Below are 25,747 nucleotides of genomic sequence, written 5' to 3' on the forward strand. Positions count from 1 at the left end.
CTGTCATATTACAACCACCCATCGTCGACTGCAGTTATTTCTCTCAATACGGCTACAAATAAGGGAACCACTTGTGAAATAACACAAGCATCTCATTACAGCAACTTGGAGAAAGTATGAGTTGACTTTTCTAAGGGCAAAGTAAAGGCCCAGTGTAATACAAAAGTGTAACAGCCCAGGCATAGGGGTGCCAGAGAAGCCTGTCCTAAAAACAACCCCGTCTCCGGGACAGAACCAAGCTTGTCGGTGTGTGGTGTCGGTCGGCACCCACCTGCTCCGATCACCCTCTCGATGCGGATGCGCGACGGGTCGATCTCCTTGGCGAACTCGTGCACGGCCTGTGTGGGGTCCTCGTAGGTGTCGGGGTCCACGTACGTTTTGATCCCCGGGAAGCGGACTGCAACAAAGACACGGGAAGTCAAATGCATGAGTCAGAAGACACACAGGACTCAATCCGATCTAATTCCTAGGTTTCATATTGACCAGGAACACAATTAGGCTGGCGAAGGAATCAGCAGGCACTTTATTGGGATTTGCATGGGGATTTGCTGTGCACAGATGCTCTTGGACTCTTGTAGCGACTACTTAAGGCCTTCTCGAAATACATTTCAGTCTCTTATTGCAGGATTTGATGGAAATACCTCCGAGGCAGAGTGCATTACGTGCATGACGGTTTGCTATTTGACCCCGTGCATTAGCGGTTTGTCTGTCATTGATTCGCTCTCTAAAGCACATCGACTACATGGCACGATCAGAAGTGTTTGCATGATAAAAACAAAACTGAAGGACATTACTTCGAAATTAGAAAATAACCGTTTGTTTTGGAAGGGGGGATCTAAGCTGTGAACTGGTGTCTACTCCCTCTCCGACACTAATGCCGTCATCAGAAGGCCAGCTCTATAAACCGGATTGTGTCTCTCAGAGATTTCAGAGGAACAAATCCCTCTCTGTAAGCAGGAGAGAGCGGCTCACTTTACGCCTGGAACGGGTTGTGAGGGAGAACCACGGCCGCAGATCCGAGGGAAACAGCTGTGCGGCGCTGGCGGTTATAGATGTTCATCGGCAAGGCTCACCGAGGCCTGTTTATCATCTCCAGACCCTATTCCCCAAACGGCAGGGCGTGAAGAAGCACCCAGCGACTCTCCAGGGGGAGGGCGCTGACGGGTTCATTAGCAATGCCTATCTATACACATCCTCTTTTATCAATCTTTCATCACAGGGAAAAAAAAGGCACACTGTGTAGGTGGCGAGAGAGAGAGGGATGCTATTTTTCAGTCTGCTCTCTAAAAATAAAGTGCTTTGAGTATTCACGGTTGTCTCAGTTAACACATCCCCTGCATTAAAAAACACCCTTCATCATCAAACACGCATTAAAGAAATAACAAAGCGCTGGGAATAAAAGAAATATAAAAAGGAGTTCCAGTGATGAATCCTGCCAGCAAAACACTGGTGCAGGAGAACAGGCCGAAGGGTTTCCGAGCAATTTTCAATTTGGTAAATCATTTCCCGGGGCCAAGTATAATCTGTAGTGTAATTTGTTTTGGGTTGCGAGGGAAATAGGCAGAGAAAGGCCTGTCGGAGTCAGCCAGGCCCCGGAGAGCGTGCCAGGAGAGCCGCGGTCTCTGCTGGTCGTTAGTCTGTTGTGTTAAAACTGCAATCCGTATATCCGCAATTATATTACTGTAAATGCAACTGATTGAAAGAGAAAAGCTCTCTCTTGAGACAGGATGCATCTGCTAGGGAAATTATAATACACTTCAAAACTGACTACATTGTTTTTTAGATTTTAGGTTATTAAAAACAAATCTCTGCCAGGTACGCATCGATATCACCGCAGGGAGTGGTCTTACTGTGTCCGTTCTGAAACTGGGTCCCCCTCTTCTCTTCGGACTTCATCTTGGCTTTGATGTACCACTGACACCTGGGAAATCGCAAGAGAAAGGAGAATAAATCAGCAACAAAGAAGGCTTTTTCCCGAGAAAGGAATAAGGCAGACAAACAAACGAACAGCTAAATAGGAACCTGAGCACATTGCCTCCCAGCACGGCTCATCATTTGAACTGAACCCTGAGAGAGGGGAAGTTTGGAGACCTTAACCCATTTCGGCTGGAGCAATTTAAATTCACCTGCTACCGAGTAGGAGGTCAGTGATTCTCAGGGAGGGTTTCGATAGCCTCCGCTCTCTCATATTTGACATCTGATTGATCAAAAGATTACCGTAGAACAAGACCGTCTGTCCTTTAAATGCAGTGCTTATTTTAAGACCCTGCGCACCTTTCAGATATACCTTCTGACTGACCGGGATGCTGCCTGGACGATCCCTTCCGAGCAGGGCACCCGTGGGCATAACATTTTGCCTGATGTCTCCATAGATAGATAACTAAATACATAAACAAACAACGAGAACAGCAGACGGGGTCATTTAAAGCAATAAACGCCTAGCAGAGGGACACAGGCACAGCGGTAATGTGAAAAGCACAGGCAATCATGGTAAAGAGCAGCAGATATGACAGGAAAGAGGAGAGCGCGGTGACCCCAGGCAAATGGAAAGGAGACGGCAAAAAGAGCGAGCAATGAACATAAAGATGCCCAATAAACCGTGCCTTGGTGCATCTCTACTGTGGTCCTGGCGGCCCAATACAGGTTAGCTCTCAGACAGGGCTTACGACCCTGTGCTCGGCTGCAGCCCCGGCCAACCCCGACGCGCCCGTCTGTGTGTCTATTACACATTTTATAAAGCCTCGCGTTCGCCCCGGGCAGGAGAAGTGAACTCGTGTCCCTCTGTGAATGGGAGTGCAGTTATTCATACGGGTTTGTGGAGAACGACACCCCGCGGACACGGAGAGAACTGGCGAAGCGATCGTCCTTAATATTGTTGATTGACATGGACCTATCGCTGGGAATGAACTACCTGGATACGCCAAGTAAAAATAATCATGTGAGGGATGCACAAAGTGTCTGACACAATTCACTTTGCTAAACAATGTCAGTTTATTTATTGATATCCCACTTGCAAAATCTGCTGACACACACCGGCACTTTCACACTGTTTAAGACGAACACGGTTTAATTGCCTCATCTCTGTCGGCAGCTGTGAGGTGTATTGGGGAAGTTCACATGCATTTACAGATGCTACTGATAGATCAGTATAGATACTTCTATGTTCCCAGGGTTTGGACAAACGCAGCCAGAAGTACTTTTGTGTGATTAGCTGACATCGTAGGACTGCAGTCTCTTCTCTACTGTCACGCACTGGGGCGGCTGAACGAAATAGAAAAGGCGACACTTCGGACACTCCTTTAACAGTGTGAGCAATCCTGAGATACAGCACTGTGTCTAGATACTACAGACTGCGACCCAGGGATGGAGGGAGAGAGGGAGAGAGAGAGGCAGAGAGAGAGAGAGAGAGAGAGAGAGAGAGAGAGAGTGAGAGGAGAGAGGAGGGAGAGGCAGAGTGATGGAGGGAGGGAGACAGGGTGAGAGGAAGAGAGAGAGAGAGACATGAGAAACAAAGGGAGGAAGGCCCGGAGCTGCAAATGGATTAAAGCAGCTGAATGGATGTGTTGATGCTAATGCCATTAAATAGATGTGAAATGACACAAAGGAAAACATGCCTCTGCCTGGAACACAACTGCGGTTTGGAAAGTTCCCTCTTTCTTTAAGTATTGTGTGTTTGTATTTGTTTTTATTGCAACAAAGCTTCTGAGAAATAATTTGACATTGTTTTCCAGACTATCTGTTCAAACACTCACAGCGAGCCCGACCACAGCAGACTCGGTGAGCACCAAACATCACGCCTCAAACCGTGCCTCACACGAGAAGCTCCTCCATCGCTCTCGAAAGGTGGTAATCATGATTCCTGTTCATGGTATTTCAGAGGAAACGGATCTTAGAGGATGCACTCAGTTCAAGGGAAAGTGCTGATGTGAAACAGTCAGGGACCCCCCGGAGAGTACTGTTAAATTTGTCCAGTTAATCAGATAATTAGACCAATTAAGAGATGACGCGGTTCTTCAGGTGGAACTGCAGACAGAGGACGGCACAGCTTGCCAGGGATCGGCTCTGACACCTCGGCTGGAGGAGCAGCTGACTGACATGTCGCTGAACCCGTATTAATAAATGGCATATGGCGAAAGCGGCGGCTGAGCTGCCAGTGGTGACTAAACACCGCAAGGAAGCGTCCCTTCATGGCCCCCTCGAGCGGCAAAGCTACGGCCCTTCAATTCACTATTCTCTCCTTTATTTCATTATTTCTCATTTCATACAGGCCGAGCAGTTTTCCATTTGATAATTTCACTTAATAGACATCAAAGCACCGTCGAGTTCTTTGAAAGGTCTCCCATTTTACACCCCGGGAGTCTTTCACGACCTCACACTGGGACTGATTTCATTCTGGAGGAACACAATCTCTTAGAGATAACGGAGATGCCCGGCAGAGATGCGACTGACGCCGAGGCAGGGAGTGTGAGAGAGTGTGAGACTGCGTGTTCGTGTGAGAGGTTGTGTACATGTAATGGAAACAATGCACTGTAGTCCATTACTTTCTGTGCTGTGGTATTCAAAACGTACTGCAAATAATTCCTTTTACCACTGCTCGGAGGATTTAATTCCTTGAAACAGATTAATACATATTTTTAACCCAACCGTTACAAGATATTAGTGTAGGTAGTGTCTTATCAGCTTTTTAAAAATGAAAATAAGAATGTCTTGATCGATTTTAATTGTGTGTCCCGTGTGTTGATGGAGCACAAGACAGGTTGCCCTTCTGGGTTGAGAAATAAGTCAGCTGTCTTCTGTTTCTCATCTATTCTGAACTGTTATATCATCGGCCCACATTCACATGGGGTTCTGGTTCTTTTCTGAAGGTTCACAGTGTTACAGAAGCCTGTTTAGTGAGTAAACAGATTTCCATCAGTTAGTTTACCTCTAGCAATGCAGAACAGCAGTCAATTCTTAAAAGGCAGTGTGGAGTGAATATAAAAAAACAACAGGAGAATATCCACACGATAAATTATAGCCTCGGAACTGGCTAAACCGCGTGTATTCTGGGCCGGTGACATGGCACGCAGCTTGCAGAGCTCGGCCCTTAAGTAAGTTTTAACGCAGTCCCCCCCCGGCTGTCCCCCCTCCACCCCGGCCTCATTAATCCCTCATAAACACATCGTTAGAGACGTCGCAGGTGCTATCCAAGTCAACATCTGCACCGGCACCGAACACAGCGCTGTAACACACAGTAATTGTGGCGCCTGGTGCCGTCTCAAACCGCACAGCTTGTCAGCCGCCGAGCGCCAGCTGCAGCCGCGTGTTTCAGGACGGCGTGTCACTCAATCAAAGACGAGTTACCCACTGCCTGGAAAACGGCCACACGCAACTCGCTTGCTCCTGCCTGCCTGGATGCGCTATCTTTCTTTCTCCTTTCCATCTGAATCCATCAGACCAAGAACCATGTGCGTTCTGAGTGCCGCTGACATCCTTCATCTTTTCAATTTGAATCCCGTCTGACGATGCTCCATTATCTGAATCGCAGGAAATATTGCTCAATCGAATTTGTCGGTTTGTTACTTGGAACCCCGGGACACGGTTTGACGCACTTAAGTCTCCCTCCTATAGGACACGTGGAGCCGGCCATGGGACGCACAGAGACGATGCTGCACAATGGAAACCCTTCAAAGTGTCTGTCAATAATGTGATTACGAGAGAGTCGCGCTGACAATCTCCCCCAAAGGCATCGGCTCTTCTGTCTGAGGCTGTCCGATGGCTTGGGCCAGTGCGGAGAGCTGAACGAACAGCCCACAGGGGAGACAGTGTTTTTAATCAATTACTGCAGTTAATCACGAAAGCATTCATAAGCTGTCCTCGTTATTATGAACTGCCAACATCAGAAAGTGAGAAGAGGAGGAGGCTACAAAACACACTTCAAATGCCTGTGACAAACTCCCCGTGCGACAGACATCATCATTTTCAGTCAAAAGCGTTTTATTCCTGAGAAATAAACGCTCTGAAGTTCCTGCCTGCAGTACACACTGAGACAACCAGGATGTGCCAAGACACTGACAGTTGTGTGTGTGTGCGTGTGTGCATGCGTGCATGTGTGTGTGCGTGCGTGCGTGCATGCATGTGTGTGCGTGTGTGTGTGTGTGCACCAGCCTCATTCGAACTCCCAATGCGGTGAAACTCCACCACCGGACCCCCGCCTCCCTCGAGGAAGGCGTTATACATGCCATAACAGAGGGCTTTTAAATCACGTACGGGGGTTTAGCTGACAACCCATGAAATTAAACCAAATTCTGCTTGCATCCTATAAACACCCATAGATGTATAAATTCAGTTTAACTGTCTTAAATTAACCTTGGTTGTCAACCGGTTAGCCCCCCGATTGTTCAATCTGAACTGCGCTGCCACGTCGCAAGACATCCATTGCTTCAAAGTCATCTGTTTATCACTGCGCCCCACCAGCCAAATATGAATAGACTCATCTTTAGCACATTGCCTTGGCCCAGAATGGAAAATTGAAAATGCTCTGGAGTTGAGCCATCGTGGGTCGTCATATTTAACTTTCCAAAGACACAAACTCGATGATATAGATCTGGGATGGATTGCTACGTCTGAGATGGATAGATATGGGGGATATAGGAAGAAGAAAAGTCCAGCTACGGCCTTAAATCGGCAAGAATTATTAGCAATCATACACGCTTTTCTCAAGACGGAGAAGAATTTTATTATACTAATATAGTAGGCTGAAATTAATTACAATATTGTGTGAAAAGTAATGCGGTGATAATTAACCAGGACAAGTAAACATAGACACAAACAATACATTAAGCACGGCACATGTAGCAAACAAAGCGTGGTGTTTGCGTTGTTAGGTGTGATTTTTCTAATTAAATTATTAATTAACAGATGTCAGCTATAGCATGTGTGAAGTGTGACAGTCCTAAGGTTCGTGTAAAATATGATTGGTGTCTTTAAATAAATATTCGTTTAGCTTTTCTGTGTTGTGATAAATGTGTGGACAAAATATATTGTGTTAAAATAGTTTTGGCCCTTGTTGTTGATGTTCTGTGTTTTTTTTCATACAATATCCCTTAGTGTAGCAGACAATGCAGAACTAATTAAACATGCCCCTCTATAACGAGTCAAGTAAGTGCGTTTCTGTGGTCTCTCCACATTTAAACTCATATTAGAACGTTGCATCGAGTCCAAGGTGCTTAATAAAGTAAATGTCAAAATAACACATCTTAGGATCTTATTTTCGCTGTTATTGGTTCATTTTTAACTTTAAAATCTGCAACCGGGACAAATGTTCCTCCGCCATCGTGAAAAAACCTCTCCTGCGCATGTGGCGTTGTGACAGACGTGCCGGTGACAGACAGCGACAGACGCTGGATCTGAACTTGTAGATACGCTCGGCAAACAGAGAGATGACAGGGGGACAAGCAGGGAATCATAGGGTCTGATAAAGCAGAAGATGCTCGCAAATGCACTTATCAAAACGGCGTGCGACGCTGGCAGCTCAATGGGCATTGAGTGTGCGGTAAGCGGGCCTGGGGGGGCGGCCGGGCGGTCGTGCTGAAGAAAAGCGGTGACGTGGGGCTCTGTGAGGCGGTGACAAACACGAGAGCGCGGTCTCCGCTGTGTGAGCAGCCAGATAGAGTCACACAGACTCAGTCAACGGGAAAATGGGAAAGGGATTGGTGCACGCAACTTTGAGGGGGGAAGAAAAAGGTTTGAGTTAACTCCCAGTGGTAATCACAACCTTCAAGACAGAGCCAGTCCTGCGATTGTCTTTCTTGGGGGACACTCTTCAGCTCAGTGACTAAAATTAGTGCAGGAGCAACACTGCAGCCTATTTCGGGCAACCAAGTGGCCACAGAGCTGGAGTTAATAAGAGGAACGCACATTTCATTGATTGATTGATTGATTTAGGTCACGAAGTTGACAAATATGAATGCAAGACTCTCGAAGACAGGCTTGTGCCTCAGACTGCCTTTATTTAAAGCTAGTGTTGAACTCCATGGCCAGATTAACACATCTCACCAGGGCTGTTGGCTCCAGCCGGGCAAGTCAGACCTGGAACAGCTGCCCTCTGCGCCGGCATAACCGAATCTCTTTCAGTCTCTTTCATTATTTTTTACTTTGTTCATCCGTCCCCCCCTTTGCAGTCGTGCGGTTCGGTGTTTTATCTCCCTGTTTCATTTTAAAAACAGTGTGTCTCCCACCTCGCTTAGGAGGGATAAATAAAACGGTCAGAAGAGTTCAGGCATGAAAGACGCACTCTGTCAGGTCTAGAAAGGCAACCGTGAGCAGACTGCCCGACTTATATAACAGCACGATGAAAGGAACGCAACAGAAATATGAAAATCTGTGGAGCAGTGTACAAGGGGACTGGAAGAATGAAAATATATATATAGGTCAGAACTCAGCAGATGAGGTTCTGTGCGTTTAAATTCCTTCCTTCACGCGTCTCAGGGATTTTACTATATGAACATTGAACTGCACTTCCTGAAATAAGATCAGACCAAGATTACTTTTAAATTCTATTTACTGCTAATGAAATCTGCAGTGGTAAAAAGCAGGGGCAATAACAGTTACTTACAACCGTGCCTCACAGCCCCCTGTGCCCGAGCCAAAGCACCAGCTCTGACGGGAAGGAGAGAGTCCTAATACAATAATAACAGGGCTCTGTTGGAGCGCTTTGACTGTTGTAGTGTTGTAAAAACCGCTCGGAAAGCAGGGGGGCAGTTAGACAAAGGCTTGTCGGCCGAGTCTGCAAGTCTAAAGTGAGATAATGGTTTCCCATTAAGCAGCTGTGTTACAGAGCAGAAAAAGACCAGGTTCAGCTTTCCTGACTCGGTTCATAAAACCTCTCATATTTAACGTGAAGGAAAGCTCTCTCCACAAATGTGCGAATACATTAAACTTTTGCTTTTCTTTTAGTTTTTGTTTAGTGAAGAATTTATGGTGATTTTCTCAAGCAAAGCTGTCACCGGGCACACAGCTGTGGGAGAAGTGCATGGCAGCAGCTTCGCTCAAGAGCTCCAGAACATCAGATACAATTGGTGCGATAAAATCATGTTGTTCTGCGGATATTTATAAATGATATGTCATGTCAAGTGTTATAACTGTGCATTCCAGAACATTTCTCAATCCTTTTCAACACATATATACAAATTAAATAAAAAATATCACACGGATACAATGTGACAATGTTTTGTACCGAGCACGATGTCCCAGTTTGATATCGAGTGGTTCTCCACAAATACAAACTCTGCTGAATGGATCATTGAAACTATCACCAATTAAGCACGTTAGCCGCAATAAAAATGAAAAAACGACTAAATGATTAGTATTCAAGATATTCTCTATATGCTGCTGCAGTGTGGTTCTCCCACTCAGTGCTGGGAGCTGTCCGTGATTGAAGCGGTGCTGACTGGTGCGGTGAGACGACGGCGCTGCCTGTTCCTCCTGCTTACACGATCCATATCTGTGGCGCAGGTTCACTTCAGAACCACTCCATCTTCTGTTTCAACTCTAACCCAGATTTAAAAACAACCTTCCCATCCCGCTTGGTTAATTTCAACACTGATGCTCCTTTAAACACACCACTTTACAGAGGTGGACGTTTTATTACAGGCATGATGAACATGCATATAGAGTCCACAACATCTAAACGTCTGTACGTTCGGGGGCCCATGATTCTGGGCATTGTTTGTCCTCATCCTTTGGTTACCGAGACCAGCGTGTCCTTCGTCTCACCACAGCAGCAGCGATTTCCCTGAACGTGCTCAGCATGAGCAACGAGGCCCATGAATCCACTTCAGCCACTGTGCTCTACAGCACAGAGGAAGCCCCCTGAGAATAGGCATTGTTACACTTAAATGGCACAAGGAATTAAGGTATCCAACTGCAATAATTTCTTGTACAGCTTCTTTAATTAGCTGGAAAACCTACTCAGTCAATTGGAAACACAAGCAATTGGTTTCTGGCCATCAGTCTAGCAGTTGCAGGATACTCCAATTGTCTCCAGACACATGTCAGAAAACGAATTAGTGATTTAAAGATGACTTTAATCATAGTGGTCAAAGATCCAGAGCTCAGGGTGACAGACGTTGGATTTGGTAGATTTCATATCCCTGCCCCCCCACTCCATCGATTTCATGTGACATCATCGTCATGCTTTGTGAGAAGACTCTCTCGTTATATAACAACACGAGCATCTTGCAACATACAATTAAACACACATTCTGTCTGTGTGAAACTCTCGAGATCAGGGCCGTGGGTGTGCGGCATGCGTGATCCATCTTACCGTCCTGTGATGAGGAAGAACAGAGTGAGGATGACGAGGAGCGTGAAGCCCCCGACAGCCGCCGTGGCGATCACCAGCACCTGACTCTGATCCGCGGCCATGTCTGAGGCTGGAGGGGTGGGGAGTGGGAGAGGGAGAGAGAGAGAGAGAGAGAGATGTGAGACATTACTTGTTCAAACTCTTCTCTCAAAGTCTCTCATGAGCAATACCTCTCAGCTTGGCAACATTATTAATCTTGCCGGATGTTGCACGGCTCTAAACAGAACATTTAATCAAAGCTGGCACCACACTTTTGACCTGAATGTCCACAATACACAGCCTAATCACAGTCTTTAAAAAACAACCTCTGCAGAACATAACACAAGATCTGTTGTACAACCCAGGACTGGCAGCGAGAGATTTGTGTCTAGTTTTGGTATGATATAGATTACATTCATCTGTGTATTAATATTTCATAATGTCGACACTACCATAAGGGCTTATGAAATGATAAAACAATAAAATAATAATTCCTTGCATTACACTGTCTGGCCGTCCCTGTCTCTGTGTCTGTCTGCAATCCTCTTGTGCCGCCACCGAATTCTTTCATATTCTACCCTTTCCTTTCATCAACCGTTAAACAGTTTTTTTTTATAAACAGACTGACTGGTGAATTCTGCTCTGGGATATTATATTAAAACAGTACACTCTTCTGCTTTAATGCGTTTTGTGTTTCACGGATCATAAAACAAACTTTTGCTTATTGTGGTTAAAGTGTGCTGCATTAAAAAATAGTTTGTTTCTTCGTAATTGTCACACACTGTTTATTAATGGGTAAGCAGAGACCAATTACCCACCCATTGTGTCACGAGCATGCTCAATTTAACACCACAACATAATCCTGTGCATCGGAGCCAGTGTGGTTTATCAATGTCATCTCAACCCTGAGAGGAGTAGCACATGTTTATGTTTCTTTTCTTGGGCCATATTTGATCATTTACTCACAACAAATAGTGAAATCCTCTTAAGAATCTAATCATAATTTGAACTTTTTACCACTAGTTACATTAATTATCTTCACCTTTAACGGACAAAATAATGTGTATTAATTATTAATAGTAAACATTAATCTTGAACTATTAGAAACCCTCCCTGTTTTTAAATTTGAATGATAAAATACGGGCACAGATTAAATTAGTTGAGTCTTTGTTGGCCTCTCATTAATTTACAGTAAGCAGCTTTTACTGACTCGCATGTTGCTGATGGAGTGGAGTAATTACACTCCGCGTTTTGATTAAACAAAGAAGATCTCAGTATCAGATTACTTAGCAGAAAACTTTAACCCATTTCAGAGTTTACAAGTTCTTTAACATTTTAATTAAGAGTAGCTGTCTTAGGCCGATTCCTCTGTGTTAATGAGAAATCTGTGAGCTTTGAGATAAGCTCTCGGGATGCTATTTACAAAAGTGGTACAAAGAGGCATTTCTTTTTCCAAAAACATGATATTAGGTTTAACACGGAGAAGGAGGCCAGATCGATATCTTGAGCACAGTGTTTATGTGAGGGTTGAAACGGATCGGCAGCAATGGACGAATACTGGAGAATACTACAATAATTCAACAATTCACACTGCTGGTCACATAGCCCAAAGTATTTGGCTATGCATGGTATCTGAACAGCTATTACGAGAATTTCCTGGATATATAAATAACTAAATTAGCAATAGGTAGAGTTGTGTTCAGCTCACACGTCCGAGGGGACATAAATAGCAACCTATAATGTAAAGGAAACCCATCCCTCCAATCACAGACTGCCACTCAAACATGTGACAGAGTCGAGTGCTGTGATTGGCCACTGGCCGGTGCTGTGGCAGTTTTGTGATTTTGCTCATGCTCCCGGTGATTTTGCTCATGGCGCGAGGAGATTCTTACTCTCGTCTCCCGTTTCGTACTCAAACTTGGGGCTGTAGCTGCTGTAGCCGGCCGCCGTCCTGGCACGGATGTGGAACACGTACTTGGTCGAGGGCTTCAGTCCGGTGATAATCACGCTGGGCGCCTTGGAGCGCGTCGAGGAGTAGCTGAGCTGCTCGTGCTCCTGCGAGACAAAGTTCACAGACACGGACACTGAACACGGCACAGACAGCAGGCAGGAACAGACAAAACTTCTCGACTGATATGCATCGAGAAGGATACAGATAAATATTGTTCCACTGCAGTTTTTTTGTTGTTATTTACAAAAGATTCGTCTGTAGTTCTATCAGTTGTAAGTATATGTATTTCTTTTCCAAAATGGCAGTTTTCCTATTGAATACAGCAGACACAGCCCACGAAGGGATAAGAGAATGATGGCTTCCACACGGCTATAGTATTAACACTGATAAAAACGCAGATGTGATGTTACGTGGGAAAATAATTTAACAGCAAACTGCATTTCACATGGCACTGTAACCTTGTTGTTCAAATCCTGTCATAAAGAGATTTGATTTTAAAAACATTCCATAAAAACATGGTAAAGACAAACAAAATAGAGAAATCAAGATATAGTGTTACAATCTTATTCACATGATAATAATAATACAATACAGAGCCCTGCAGGCTATTTGGGACATAAAGGACCTAGCCTGCTTATCTGCTTATTTCAGTCCATTATCTCAGGTGATGATAACCATAATAACCCTTAACGTGCAGTAGGACTGTCAGTGCAGTGAAGCAGGAGAGTTACAATAGGGACAGACACGAGGGAACAGCAGAGTTAACTTAGAGAGTTACAATATGGGGCCACAGTAGGGAACAGTCAAAAAGTGTCATAGAGGAAAAACTGTCATAGGGGACAGTCAAAGTGTCGTATGGGACACGTCTATACATTACATTTGGCATTTTGAGTGTGTGCATGTCTATAGCTTGTATGTGTTCACTATCCATCTCTCTCTCTCTCTCTCTCTCTCTCTCTCTCTCTCTCTCTCTCTCTCTCCTGCACCTTCTCGTAGTACTTGATCTCATAGTCCAGGATGGCGGTGTTGGGGTTTTCCGGCTCCAGCCAGGAGAGGGCGATGCTGTTCTGAGAGGCCCAGTCTTTCCTGACCATCCCCACCAGGGAGGGACCTGCGAGAGAAAGCACACAGCGGCCCCAGGGCCAGGTCAGTGCTCAGAGTCTCCACCCCGCCCCGATGGCGGTCTCATCAGCACAGATGAGAGGGCAAGCGCAGGGACAGCGGCACGGCCGGCCTGAAGGATTTGTTGACACCGGCAACGCATTCCCAGAAGCACGCTTACAGCTCGACCACTTCGAAACACTCCTGCTGACCTCTAACCTGTATTCTATCGCAGTTTGACTGATCGACAGGAGCCAATCTCTACTACTTATAAATCCAAACTCCATGAGATACTTTTGTAATAGTATTAAAGTCACATGACAACTGCTCATTGTCTGAACCAGCTAAAAGTAAAGTTTTTTTGAGAAAACATTAAGTGCTATATCAATTATTATGTTTTTTTTTAATAGCTACTACTATTCTACTACTTTTCCAGATCAGCAGGGACACACGCACCCTCATGGACACAAATGGAAAATGGGCTTCAAGGCATTCAAGACAGAAAACAGGAGACACTTCTTCACACAGAGAGGCGTCACAATCTGAACAAACTCCCCAGCGATGTGGCTGAAGAGACAATTTGGGAACATTCAAAAACAGACTGGATAGGATCCTGGATCACTTAGTTATTAATGGACACCAAACGAGCACGATGGGGCGAATGGGCTCCTCTCGATTGGACACTTTCTTCTGTTCTTCTGTTTCTTACTAAAACTACTACAACTCATAGTAGTATCACAGTGACTACTACTCTCCACATTCTCTGCTCACACACAGGAGCCCTTGCATTTCCCAGGTGACTTTTTCCCAGTTTTGAAGATGGCGAAAGGCACGGCCACCTTCCCTGCCCTTGCAATGCATATCTCAGCACTGCCCCTAACCTCAGAGTTATTATGCATAGCAAGCATTCGCAAATATTTAGCCAGAAAGATTAAATTTGTTTAAAAGTTATTACCAGTGTGATTGAAATCCTGTTGGGTAAATATGAGCGGATGCACAGAACATTGAAGCTGCTGCCGAGGAGCCACACCACCTTTCTGAGTCATTAATATGGCATTAGCTAAATAATTACACATATTGAAAGTGCCAGGAAAATGGGTTTTGCAAAACCAGGATATATATCATTAAAATGCTGAAAGACAGATATCCTTTCCATTTAGTTTTTCCCTGTCTGTCATGTCCCTTCACTCATTTCATTCACTGATTCAATTTCAGGCGCGGGGGTTATAGCCGAGGACTGTGCTCTGAAGCCAGACGTGAGGCGCCGGGGTTTCCTCCCTGTCTTGTTATTCTGCTGTGCGACTAGCTTTCTGAGAATCACTTTTCTTGAAGCTTCCTTCTGTGTCCAGAAAAGAGCCTCCTGTTTTCAGTCTCAAATGGACTGTGCTTTAACTCCCAACAGCAGGTCCTGGAGCAGCCCCTACCCTGCTGGTTTTTGTTCCAACCGAGCTCGCAATTACTTAATTGACCCCTTAATTGAAGAAACAATCTGCTTAGATTGTACTTTTTAATTGTGTAATAAAAGAGTTGGTTCTTTAATAAGATATTTAAACAATTCTATACTTAACTTAAACCCCCTATGGTTTAAAACAATGAAAAGGCTCTGATTTAGGAAATTATGAGTTCAATTAAGGTTCAATTAAGTAATCGAGAGCTCTGCCCTACAGTTTCAGGTCCTGCTCTTGTGTGTTGAGTTAAAATAATTTGAGGACCATCAATCAATCATAAAGCCACCTGCTTGCTTTGCCCATAAACTGAGGGTGCCCACAGAAACAGACAGGCAAAGAAAAAATTAAACACGCAAAAACAAACATGCGGACGGCAGCCAGGCATTGAGCTCATCCGACGATTTCCAGTAAGTCGTGTCAAGGTCCTATGTCTTCTGTGGACCCTGGTGCAGCAAAACAATCTTTACACTTCACTGCGAGGAAGCGTCCCTGCTGCTGCCAGGCTGATAACGCACAGCAGGCACACAGAGCAGCCGGCGCGCGCCCGAGAGCACAGTCGAGTTTTATCTCGGCACAAACTGCGGGCATGGTTTGCAGACAATTGGAAATAATAGTTAGGAATTTCCCTGTGGGCTCGAGTGACCTACAGTTTGGTCGTTGCCTTGTTACATTTAAAGGGCAGTGGGGCATCTTTGCTTTCCTTCTGTCAGCGAGAACGAACAAAGAGAGGAGGAAATAATCAGTCCTGAGCCGACGCATCAGCTGGGGAGTGGTCTGAACAATGTCCTGCATGCGTCTGTCCTTCCTGGCCTTTTTATCTGAGACACAACTGGAGGATTCTTCTTATGCACCCCCAGCAAAATCATCCAAGAGCTCCAATCATAATAATAATAAATAATAACACTTAAAATATGGAAATATTGTCCTATTTTACCGATTAGTGTATGCAGTGCTGATATACAATCATGGAAAGTTTGTAAATTAATTCTAATAGGTTTGATTCATACACTTTTAACATTTTGTCTGCCACTCTTTCAGAAATCAAATAATATGAATCAAAATATGTGAATTGCCAAATTACATTGTTTCCAATGAACATTGTAGTTTCATAATATGTTTTTTTATTTTTAACAAAAGTACCATGAGTTGCAGACTGCCACTGCAAATTCTGCGCTATTCATTTCCTTTCCTACAGCCCAAGCACTGACCTCCTCCAGCCCAGCTCTGAAACAAAGGAAACCAACATACAAACACACACACAAACACATGAGGTGTATATTCTCAGGCAAGTTAACTCCTCAGGAGGGGAGTCCTTTGGATTTTGAAGTCAGTCTGCAGCTCCAGTTAACTCAGGCAAGACGCACTTCAAACCCAGGCATCGCGGGGCACTGCCTGATTGAAAACAGACATCCTGAGGCAACGACTTTGAAACTCCTTTTTATCCGTTGTTTTCTGAGACCAAAATAAAAATCAAACATGACAATCATGTATGCTTCTAGAAGTTTATGAAGAAGAACATGTTCTTTTTTTTTTTTTTAATGTCCTGAGAGCTTAGACACCCCCCTGTGATCCGCCATGCCCCGCGAGGAGACCTGAACAGAAGCTGCACTCTGCTGCTTTGCATTGAAGCCAAGAAAGAAGTTTATACAACAATAAATAAACACATGTAGTGTTGAAATGAACACGGAGAGTGAGCTCTGACAGGGGCGTACATCGATCTGGCAAGTGCCACGCGGTCGGCCGGGTGGGCTTATGTGTGTCTCTCGAGTTCACAGACTAGTGAGCAGTGTGATGTGCGCTCCCGTCTAGGAAACAAAACACAGGACTAGAGGGAGAGATCAGAAAGAAAGATGTCACGCGCCCTTCGGAAACAAGAAGCTGTTCTCCAGCCCTGTGGGACTCCAACCATGACTTGGCACCTGAAGGCAAACTCTCTCCCACGGACTGTTCCTTTGTGAAGATGTGTGGAGATACACAAGCTTGTGTGGACGGAAGTGGAAAAGAAGAAAGAAAATCTGTGCTTAGTGCAGCTATTTATATCATCTCGATTGTGTGTATGTATATACAGTACTTATAGAAAGTCTACACCCCCTTTCAAGATGTTCACCTTTTGTTGCCTTAAAGCCTGGAATTAAAATGCATTTATCTACACATCCTACCACACAACTTCCAAGTGAAAAATGTATTCTAGAAATCTGAAGGAAAATTATTCGATTTTAAATCTGAAATAGCTTGGTTGGATGTAACAGCAATCCTAAATCAGCTCTAGTGAAAGCAATCACGTTCAAAATCACACACAAAGTTAAGTGGCCTCCACCTGTGTGCAACTGTTGTGATTCACCGGATTTCAGGATCAATTCAGCAGTTCCTGTATTTCAGCAATTCCTCTGCTGAGCACCAAGGAGCTTTCTAAAGAACTCCGGGGCAAAGCTGTTGAAAGGCACAGATCAGGGGATGGGTTTAAAAAATATCAAGTATCAAAAGTATTTGTGTGTACTGTAAGAGAGAAATATATCCATGCTTGTCAGCTGGTGAGAGCTTTCTGCGTGTGAGAAATGAGGGTGTTGTGAACTCCAAGCACTAGAGCTCTGCTTCATCTGCAGCTCAGCAAGAGAGCCAGAGCCAGGGCACAGAGTTCACAGAGCTGGACCCCCAGAGTCAGCACATAGAGTTCAAACTTGGAGCTGGACCCTCAGAACCAGGGCACAGAGTTCACACAAATAGCTGGACCCCCAGAGCCAGCGCACAGAGTTCAAACTCAGAGCTGGACCCCCTGAACCAGGGCACAGAGTGCACACTGAGAGGTGAACCCACAGAGCCAGGGCACAGAGATCAGACTGAGATTAGCACAACCGTTTCAGTGTAGCACCTTCTCTGGGCTGCGCCCCACATAGAGAGGACTTAAACTGGCTTTCTCCTGTACCCACAAACTGCATACATTGAGCAGCCAAGGTTGATTCCCCACAGAATTCAGATAGAGGCAATCAGAGAAAATGATTGAGGGCAAATGGCATCAGATTCTTGTGAGGAATAGTAGAAGTTAACGAAGAAGAAAACCAACACATCAGCGATGAGAATAAATGTATGTACTGTAATGTTGCCTCATGGTAATTTAGAAACAATACCAGTTTACCAGATGTTTAATGCTCAGTTTGCAGGTTTCAGTATACAACTCAATTGAACCAGATATTGAATGAATTGGTGGAAAGGAATGAGGAATTTTGATGTGACTCTACAGGAGCAAGAGTGAGAATGACAGAGAAAAGGAAAAGTAAGTGTGGTGATGTCCTATTGAAGACTGATAAGGACTTCACTCTGGAGCCAGTACTACGCTAAAAGGCTGTACTCTATAGCCTGGAAGTGTACTTTTCGATTTAAACAAGTACTTCAAGGCACTATCAGATACGAGCACATAAAAAAAACGACCAACACACCACTGAAAAACATCAAGTGTCCTTCCCAGCTCCGATTTTCTATTAAACTGCAGCTAGTCTAAAACATGATACGTCCACTTTGTGTTAAGTATCAGAAAAGATACAAAAGCATATCTTAAAGATGAACACTTCCATCAGAGGGAAGAAAATAATGGGATTCTACTGTGGCAGGATATAGTGAAGATTTAAGAGCAGCTGGCAAATTGGACTTAAACACCAATTACTGAACATGGCGGGCGGGTTTCCCAATCACGCTTTGATAAATTAACATGCTAGGAGACTAAAGGAAACTCATTAAATGCACATGACCTGTATATGATTTTTAATTGGCTTTCCTCCCCTTAAGGATTCCATTAGATGTTATAAAATAAATAAATCCAATCTGTCTCAATGCTAACAACGTCTTATTAACTTGCTAATGCAAATCACTTTTACCTGTTTGCGATAATTATACATTTTTTCTTTAAAATGGCAGCAGTAAAGTTAGTAAACATCATGCATTTAATTTTGCGAAATGAAGACACTGTGTTAAACACTGAAGAATTACCACTTTAGTAGTTTTTGAGGTACAGTATGATGGCCAACAATAGAATTGCCCTGGGTTCTCTAGAAATTTGAGACTTGAGTTTGTAATGTACTGTGGAGTTTCAGCTACTTGAACCCATTCTTCCGCACCACAGTGCAATGAACTTACCCCCATGACTAAAGGGCCTAGGCCCCATGCCGAGGCATCAGAATCGCTACACTACCTAGCGTGTCTTTGCGTTGCTCCTACATCTCCTAACCCTGAGATGGACCGACGCAGGCTCAGTATCCCACTGCTCACACCAATGTAATGCACTCGAACCCCGCCACAGTGAAGCAAAACTTTACCACGTGACTAAAGGGCCATCCATCTCTCTGTATTAATTCATCAATCCCAATACTATCCACCTCCATCCATCTCTCTGTATTAATGCATTAATCCCAATACTATCCACCTCCATCCACCTCTCTGTATTAATGCATTAATCCCAATCCCAATACTAATCCCTTCTCCCTTTCATTCCTGTTTGAGCCAAAGCAGGTACAGGTCTTAGGCTCAAAGCTGGCTGGCTGTATTCCTGGTGTCATCATTATACGGCTTAAACAATGTTCCACAATGACCTTGTCCCTAATTAATACCTCTGGGGTCTTTTCTTAGTTTAAAGGGGATTACCTGTCTTATCACCAGACTCTAATTACGTCTTGGGAGCAGATATGCCAGTAGATAGTCAAAGCCTAAGCATCACTGATATAATTCTACATTACACTGCCCTGCCAATAAAGGATTACAGAGACTTAAATGTATCTGGATTTCATTAAATAAAGAAGTGCAGGTTGAGTCCCGCTTGATCAGGTCTCCTAATTACTTTGTTTTTATTCCAGATTTCACTTAAAGTTTTCTCCAGATTGATTCATTGATCAGCATCTTTTTTATTTTAAGCTTTCTTTATAATATCTGTTGGTACAAGGTCGTTTCTATGAACAGGGTAGGATTTTTGGGACCCGAGTAACCGCACAAGAGACGGGTTAACCATAGCTAGTTTTAATTATTGAAATTATAATATCTATTTGGGTTTCTACCATGTACACTGTTAGCAATTTCATTTGTGAAAGATTATATTCGCCAAATGTTTAATACTGTTAAACAAGAGACTATTTAATAACTAGAAAGCTAAAGTTCCTGGAGAAATTTTGTCTGCATATGAATGTATTTTTGAGTACACTAAGCAGTATGTTTCAGCATACATGATGTAGTACTGTAATACGTACAAGATACTACAGTATGCTATAGTATAAAACGTATGGTATAATAGTTTATTTTTGTATACAGTATAATTAATATACAGGGAATGAATTAAGATATATAGGTATGAGTAGTGAATAATATGGAATAATAATAATCGGTACTAAAGCTCTGTATATGCAAAATTGAATGTAGTATCATTATTAGTAGTAGCCTAGTAGAAGTGGAATATGTTTTAGTATATAACACAGTATTAAACGAATGTAATGTAGTATATCTATTACTAGTAGTAGAAGTTAAATAAGTATGTGTATTTAATATAGTATTAAACAAATTGAATGTAGTATAATTATTAGTATCAGGTGAATAGTATGTAATAATAACTATACAAATAATCCATATTAAAGAACAGTGTACACATATTGAATGTATTATTAGTACTATAAGTGGTATAAGTATTAGTATAATACAGTATTTTATGTGGCAAATTAAATAATAGGGGATATTCGGACTGCAGTGGGAAATCACAGTACAATGTGCAAGGCACAGACTACAGCAGAGACAGGGAGGAGGAAGTGAACTCTAGCCGTAAAACCACAGGGTATCATAATGAAGCACTGTGTGAAGTTTGGTATGTGTACGTTACGAATTGTAGGAGGAGATGGTGGTAGTGCGAACGGAATAATAATAATAATAATAATAATAAAGCTTTTGTAAGAGAACAATACTCTGCATGTTTTCACATGCAGACTAATAACTACATTGCTGTAGGAAATGTATCCAGTTAACAGCCTGATTAAGCTTCTCATTTTAAGTTGATAATACAGTGTTTAATTCTCGCAGAGGGACTATTCAATTTTCAAAATATAATACTGTCAAACTTGCAAGCGCCATTAGTCAGATGCCTATAAGGTGACTTATATGGTTATAATAACATCACGTCTACAAAGACAGCATAACAAGCATAACACTATCTCTCTCTGTCTGTTTGCTCAGGACCGATAGCACAGAGTAAGAGCTCTGCTCACTCACTACAGTCTATAATTTTGCAGAAAAAGTGGTTCACATGATTTCAGATTAAATTCACCTGTCTCTGTAAGATCCCACAGTGGGATAGTGCATTCAAAGCAAAGATACGACCATGAAGACCAAGGAGCTTTCAAAACAACTCTGAGATGAAGAAGGCACAGATCAGGGGAGGGGAATAAAAATGTTTCAAAGGCATTGAATATCCCTTGGAGTACAGTCAAGTCCATGGCTGAGATAGAGAAACTATCCATGTGATAGTCATTGCTCAGGCAGTCCACAAATCTGGCCTGTATGGAAGTGTCAAGAATGAAGGCATTTCTGAAGAAAGACAAAATAAAACCCTACTTGGAATTTGCAAAAACCTGCTTTCCTCTGCAAGAAAGCTGAAACTGGGATGGAAGTTCACCTTCCAGCAGGACAAGCAAACAGCCAAAACTATACTGGAGTGTTTACAGAGTCCTGACCTAAATCCAATTGGAAATATGTGGCATGACTTGAAGATTGCTGTCCATTGACGCTCCCCAAGGAACTGCACAGAGCTGGAACAGTTTTGTAAAGAATAATGGTTAAATATGTCCAAGAAACATGGGCGTATCATACAAGAGTGGAGATTTAGTTAACATCTCCACATTCATATCTCCACACATTATAGTTAATAAAATGAAGGTATGTGAGGAGATCAAAGTGTGGAGTGAAGTGTAAAAGACCAACATCAACACCAATTCTGGCTCCTAGTTTCAAAGACAGTGATCAGAATTAGCTCACAAAACCTGGGAAGAACGTGTGAGGCGTGACTGGGCTACCCTGATTAGAAAAAGGTTAATTATAACCCCCCCAGGCTAAAGCTAAGTCACCTTTAACGGTATGCATAGCGGCACACTCCCCCAGCTGCCAGCCGAAGTGTGTGTGATTAAGTGCCGTCCATTGGCGAGTACAGGAGGGTATATTGTTCTGGCCTTGGTCTAGATATCTTGCAACAGTGCTCCCTGTAGGAGAGGTCCAGGGGAGTTAATGAGCTGAAAGTCCATTAACCTTTAAAGGAAAGTCATTACAGACCTGAAATATCTCAGAGGTTAGGCGTGTTATTTGCCCTTTCCAGGAAATTAAAAAATAAGTAAGTAAGCTTCACCTGTGTATGGTTACTCGTTCGCTAAAACTGGGCTGTAAAAATGTGCGACTGGTCTTTCTCCACCAAGGTCGTCAGTATTGTCTGCTTTCCTGCTGCATTTCTCTGCCTTTGTCTGGCAGGAGGTGGCGTCACGTCTGGCAGTATTTCTCTCCTGTCTGTTCCGGCAGCCCTCCTCAGCTCCAAGGTTTGGCTTTCTCTGTTTCACAAAGCCCACAGATCTGTTAATGCGATTTTCTCTCTTGCGTCGCGCTTTAAAAGTTTTGATTTAATCCCCGCTTTTGCAGATCCTCGCAATACCCGTCTGTGACTTGCGATTGTGTCTTCTATTTATTTATTGAGTTGATTAAAGAAGGAAATATTGGTCTAATGATGAAGGATGCCAGATGCAACCGGAGATGTTGCCAGAGAAGTGCTTTGCAAACGCCAAACCACTAAGACTAAGCATAGACAGAGCTAATTAATAAGATATAGAGTTTTAATGCAGATAATGAAGTGATTAAAGAAATTAATACTGTGATAATATAACAAAACTGCTGTTGAGGACCACTATGCAGCCTTATTTGTACACATGGAGAGAACAACTTTAAAACAATGGCATTGAAGAAAAAACGACTTTAAAGATTGTTTTCTCCTTGTAGCTTCCACAGCAGTGCTTATGGACTCATTATAACAGATAAGCGAGTTTGAGAGTCCAGTGTAGTACATGAACGCTCTGTTTTAACACATGTAAGCGTGGCTGTGTGTCAGTACTTCAGCAATAAGACACAATGCTGTCTGTAGTATAACTATCTCAAAGCATCCTATTTAATGAGCCTCAGAAAATGACTTAAGGGACTAATTTTAAAAACACAGAGCAGGACTGCATGACTTTCCATTCAGAATGATGCCGCCAGTACAGGGGGGTGACAGAGTGGAGAATAAATGAATAAACCCAAATAAACCCCTGTTGTGACTTATCGTGTGAATTAGTACAACGTATACACGCTTTAAATCACGTGGATTGCCAGGCGATGTGGCTGTCCCTTTTGGTAGAGCGCGCGGACCTGCAGATTCATGGGCTGGAGGGATTGGCCTTCTTAATCAAAGGCAAAAATGCTTTGCAGGAACGTGGCAATGCTTAACAGCTTCGTATGTTACAATTGCTACAAGAGGCTTTCATACAGTCAGCTCTTGGCTGTACAAAAAAGAAAAAAACAACTCCTTTTGTTTTCTTATTTGTAGCGCCTCTAACGACCTGAACTCGTGCCAGCAATTTCCGAGGTGTGTTTATTGCATCTTAATCAGCATTTGAAAATCTCCCGACAGTATTATTTTTCATATAAATGTAATTTGTATTTCTGGCGCTTGTTGAATGGGCTGAGCTGGTAGACTCCTCTACAGAACCAGACCGGGCTCTCCAGGACTGACTCCCAGCAGAGGAGGAAGTGTGAATTGATTGCTGCGTCGTGCCTGGGCAGGACCAATCTCATTAGGCCCACCAGTACCATGCTTCTCCTAAGAGCCCCCTGCACAGTGAGAGCCGGAAAGGAATCCACTTAACAAAGCATTTACCCCACCATGATGGGCAGGCAAAGGGCAGTGTCACACCCCTTTAACTATATAGACATCTACTGCACACTTTAAATAATGGTTTCTAATGCATCTAGGAATTGCAGGATGTGTAAAAAATAAATACATACAGTTCTAAGTGGTTTAAAAGAAAAAAAAAAACGTTTTTCAAGCCCTGTCGGTTTTATTTTCCAGACCCGCTAAACACCCAGGCGCGACCCAAGGTAGTTAACTTAATTAAAAGCGATCGTCACTGAACCGGAACCACCGACACGGACCTTGAGCTCATAAATGTCGCCCGGCTCCTCGGCTGTGTGGGGGAGATTGCAACCATCCCAGTCCGAGGACGTGTGAGACGCCGGGTCTAGGCGCTGTACTGAATCACACCTTCTCGGATGAGAACGGTTTTAATTTGAGGCCTGAAACGAGGTGCTCTGTTCTTGTTCTCACTAAATGGTAATTTGGGAATGCGCTGGTGTGTTATACAGGGAAGGTAAAACAGGCAGTGGCCTGGTTCTGCACAATCAATACTAATTTGCCCTCCTTTCTGAAACTCAAACGTAATTAGCGAGAAGAATGGAATTATCACGCCGGTGCCAATTCCTGTTCGGCCTCAAATCCATTCTCACGTCGGCGCTGAAGCACTTTATTAGAGAGAGGATCATACACCAGCACATGATAGAGGACGCCATTACCGCGGGCCCTAAATCATACGTGGAAAAAGAGAAATAAAGGAACACAATGGCCTAATTCTTTATGATGAGCAATAAACTGTAACTGGAATCTGCTTGCTGCTAAAAAAGAGCTAGATAAATCATTTTCGATACTAATGGTTCTGCTCTGTTCCTTTTAATAACAGAATTATTTGTCTTTATACGCTAAAAAAAAATATGATGGCCTGCCACCTTTCACAAATCTTAATTATACCATCTACAAGAGCCATTATACAAGCATGGATCCTCATGAGGCCTATTTTGGAAAACTGTAATTTTCCTCCCTTCGCCACTCTCTCTCTCTCCGGCTTTTAAGATGAACTGAATAATAATACAGAAAAAGCTAGTCTTCATGAATACACAGATTTTGTTCCTCCCCCTTCCTCTCTCTCCACTTTGAACGCAAATAAAACTCTACAGCCACTTATAAAACTTTTACAATGCGGTGTGCTGCTAATGCGCCTCGAGTTGAGGAATAAATCTGAACACCGCTTCTCTCCCACGTATTTCATAACACCCTGGCCGGGCTGCTGTAAAGTGCGCAGCATATATAACACAAGGCCCCAGAATGAGCACTTTGTATTACGACCACATTGCTGTTGTACAACTTCATAAATTCTGGTCTGGGAATCGGACGTTTTGATTGACGTTCATCGCAGACATTGGAACAGGCTTGGGAACCAGGGGTCGTTATTTAATTGAATTGTGTTGCCTTACCTGCACTTACTGGTGGTTTTGTATTTAAATATCGTCACCCTCATTCATCTAGAACTCGCCCTATCAGGCCAGCCACGCTGATTAGCTGATTACCGGGTCCAAGGTTGCAAAGGCATCTAATAGCCGGTTTTGACAAAGTGCAGCAGACTAGACTGTTTAATTAGGCCTCCATCAAAAATGAACAAATATTATAACAAGGGCTCAAAATGTTAATTCGTTTTCACTGATCCACTGGGACCAGTGCTCGGAAAAAGACCTTGATTATGAACCAAGGTCCGCGTCTCATTTCAGCGGCTCAAACGAACGCCATCAAGGTAACAGATCATGAAACTGTCATTTAATGACATCAATACAACAACAGGCGAGCTGTAATTAATTATGCCAAATCTGGAGAGACTGTTCTTAGAATGATTAAAAGGATTTTCTCTATTTCTAATCCAACCATGATTTTTACACATTAAAAGCCCCCACCAATAAAGAAAGTTATGCTCAATTAAATACCAGTACTTAGATTTTAAGTTGATTTACATATCAGGTTTACAATTATAAACTTCTGTTGTAATATTGTCTGACAGAGAGTGATAT

General features: G+C 43.3%; 1 protein-coding gene across 1 annotated transcript in view; it reads right to left on the reverse strand.

Moving 5' to 3' along the window:
* Positions 1-25,747, reverse strand: part of epha6 (eph receptor A6) — a 231,697-nt gene that overhangs the window by 20,037 nt on the left and 185,913 nt on the right. Inside the window, exons 6-10 of the mRNA XM_066706008.1 lie at positions 13,262-13,386; positions 12,217-12,379; positions 10,307-10,415; positions 1,851-1,921; positions 272-397 (exon numbers count right to left, since the gene is read on the reverse strand). Of these exons, the coding sequence (XP_066562105.1) occupies positions 272-397; positions 1,851-1,921; positions 10,307-10,415; positions 12,217-12,379; positions 13,262-13,386 (594 nt within the window). The remainder of the gene's footprint in view (positions 1-271; positions 398-1,850; positions 1,922-10,306; positions 10,416-12,216; positions 12,380-13,261; positions 13,387-25,747) is intronic.

Source organism: Amia ocellicauda, chromosome 6, assembly GCF_036373705.1.
Source record: "Amia ocellicauda isolate fAmiCal2 chromosome 6, fAmiCal2.hap1, whole genome shotgun sequence".
NCBI lineage: Eukaryota > Metazoa > Chordata > Actinopteri > Amiiformes > Amiidae > Amia > Amia ocellicauda.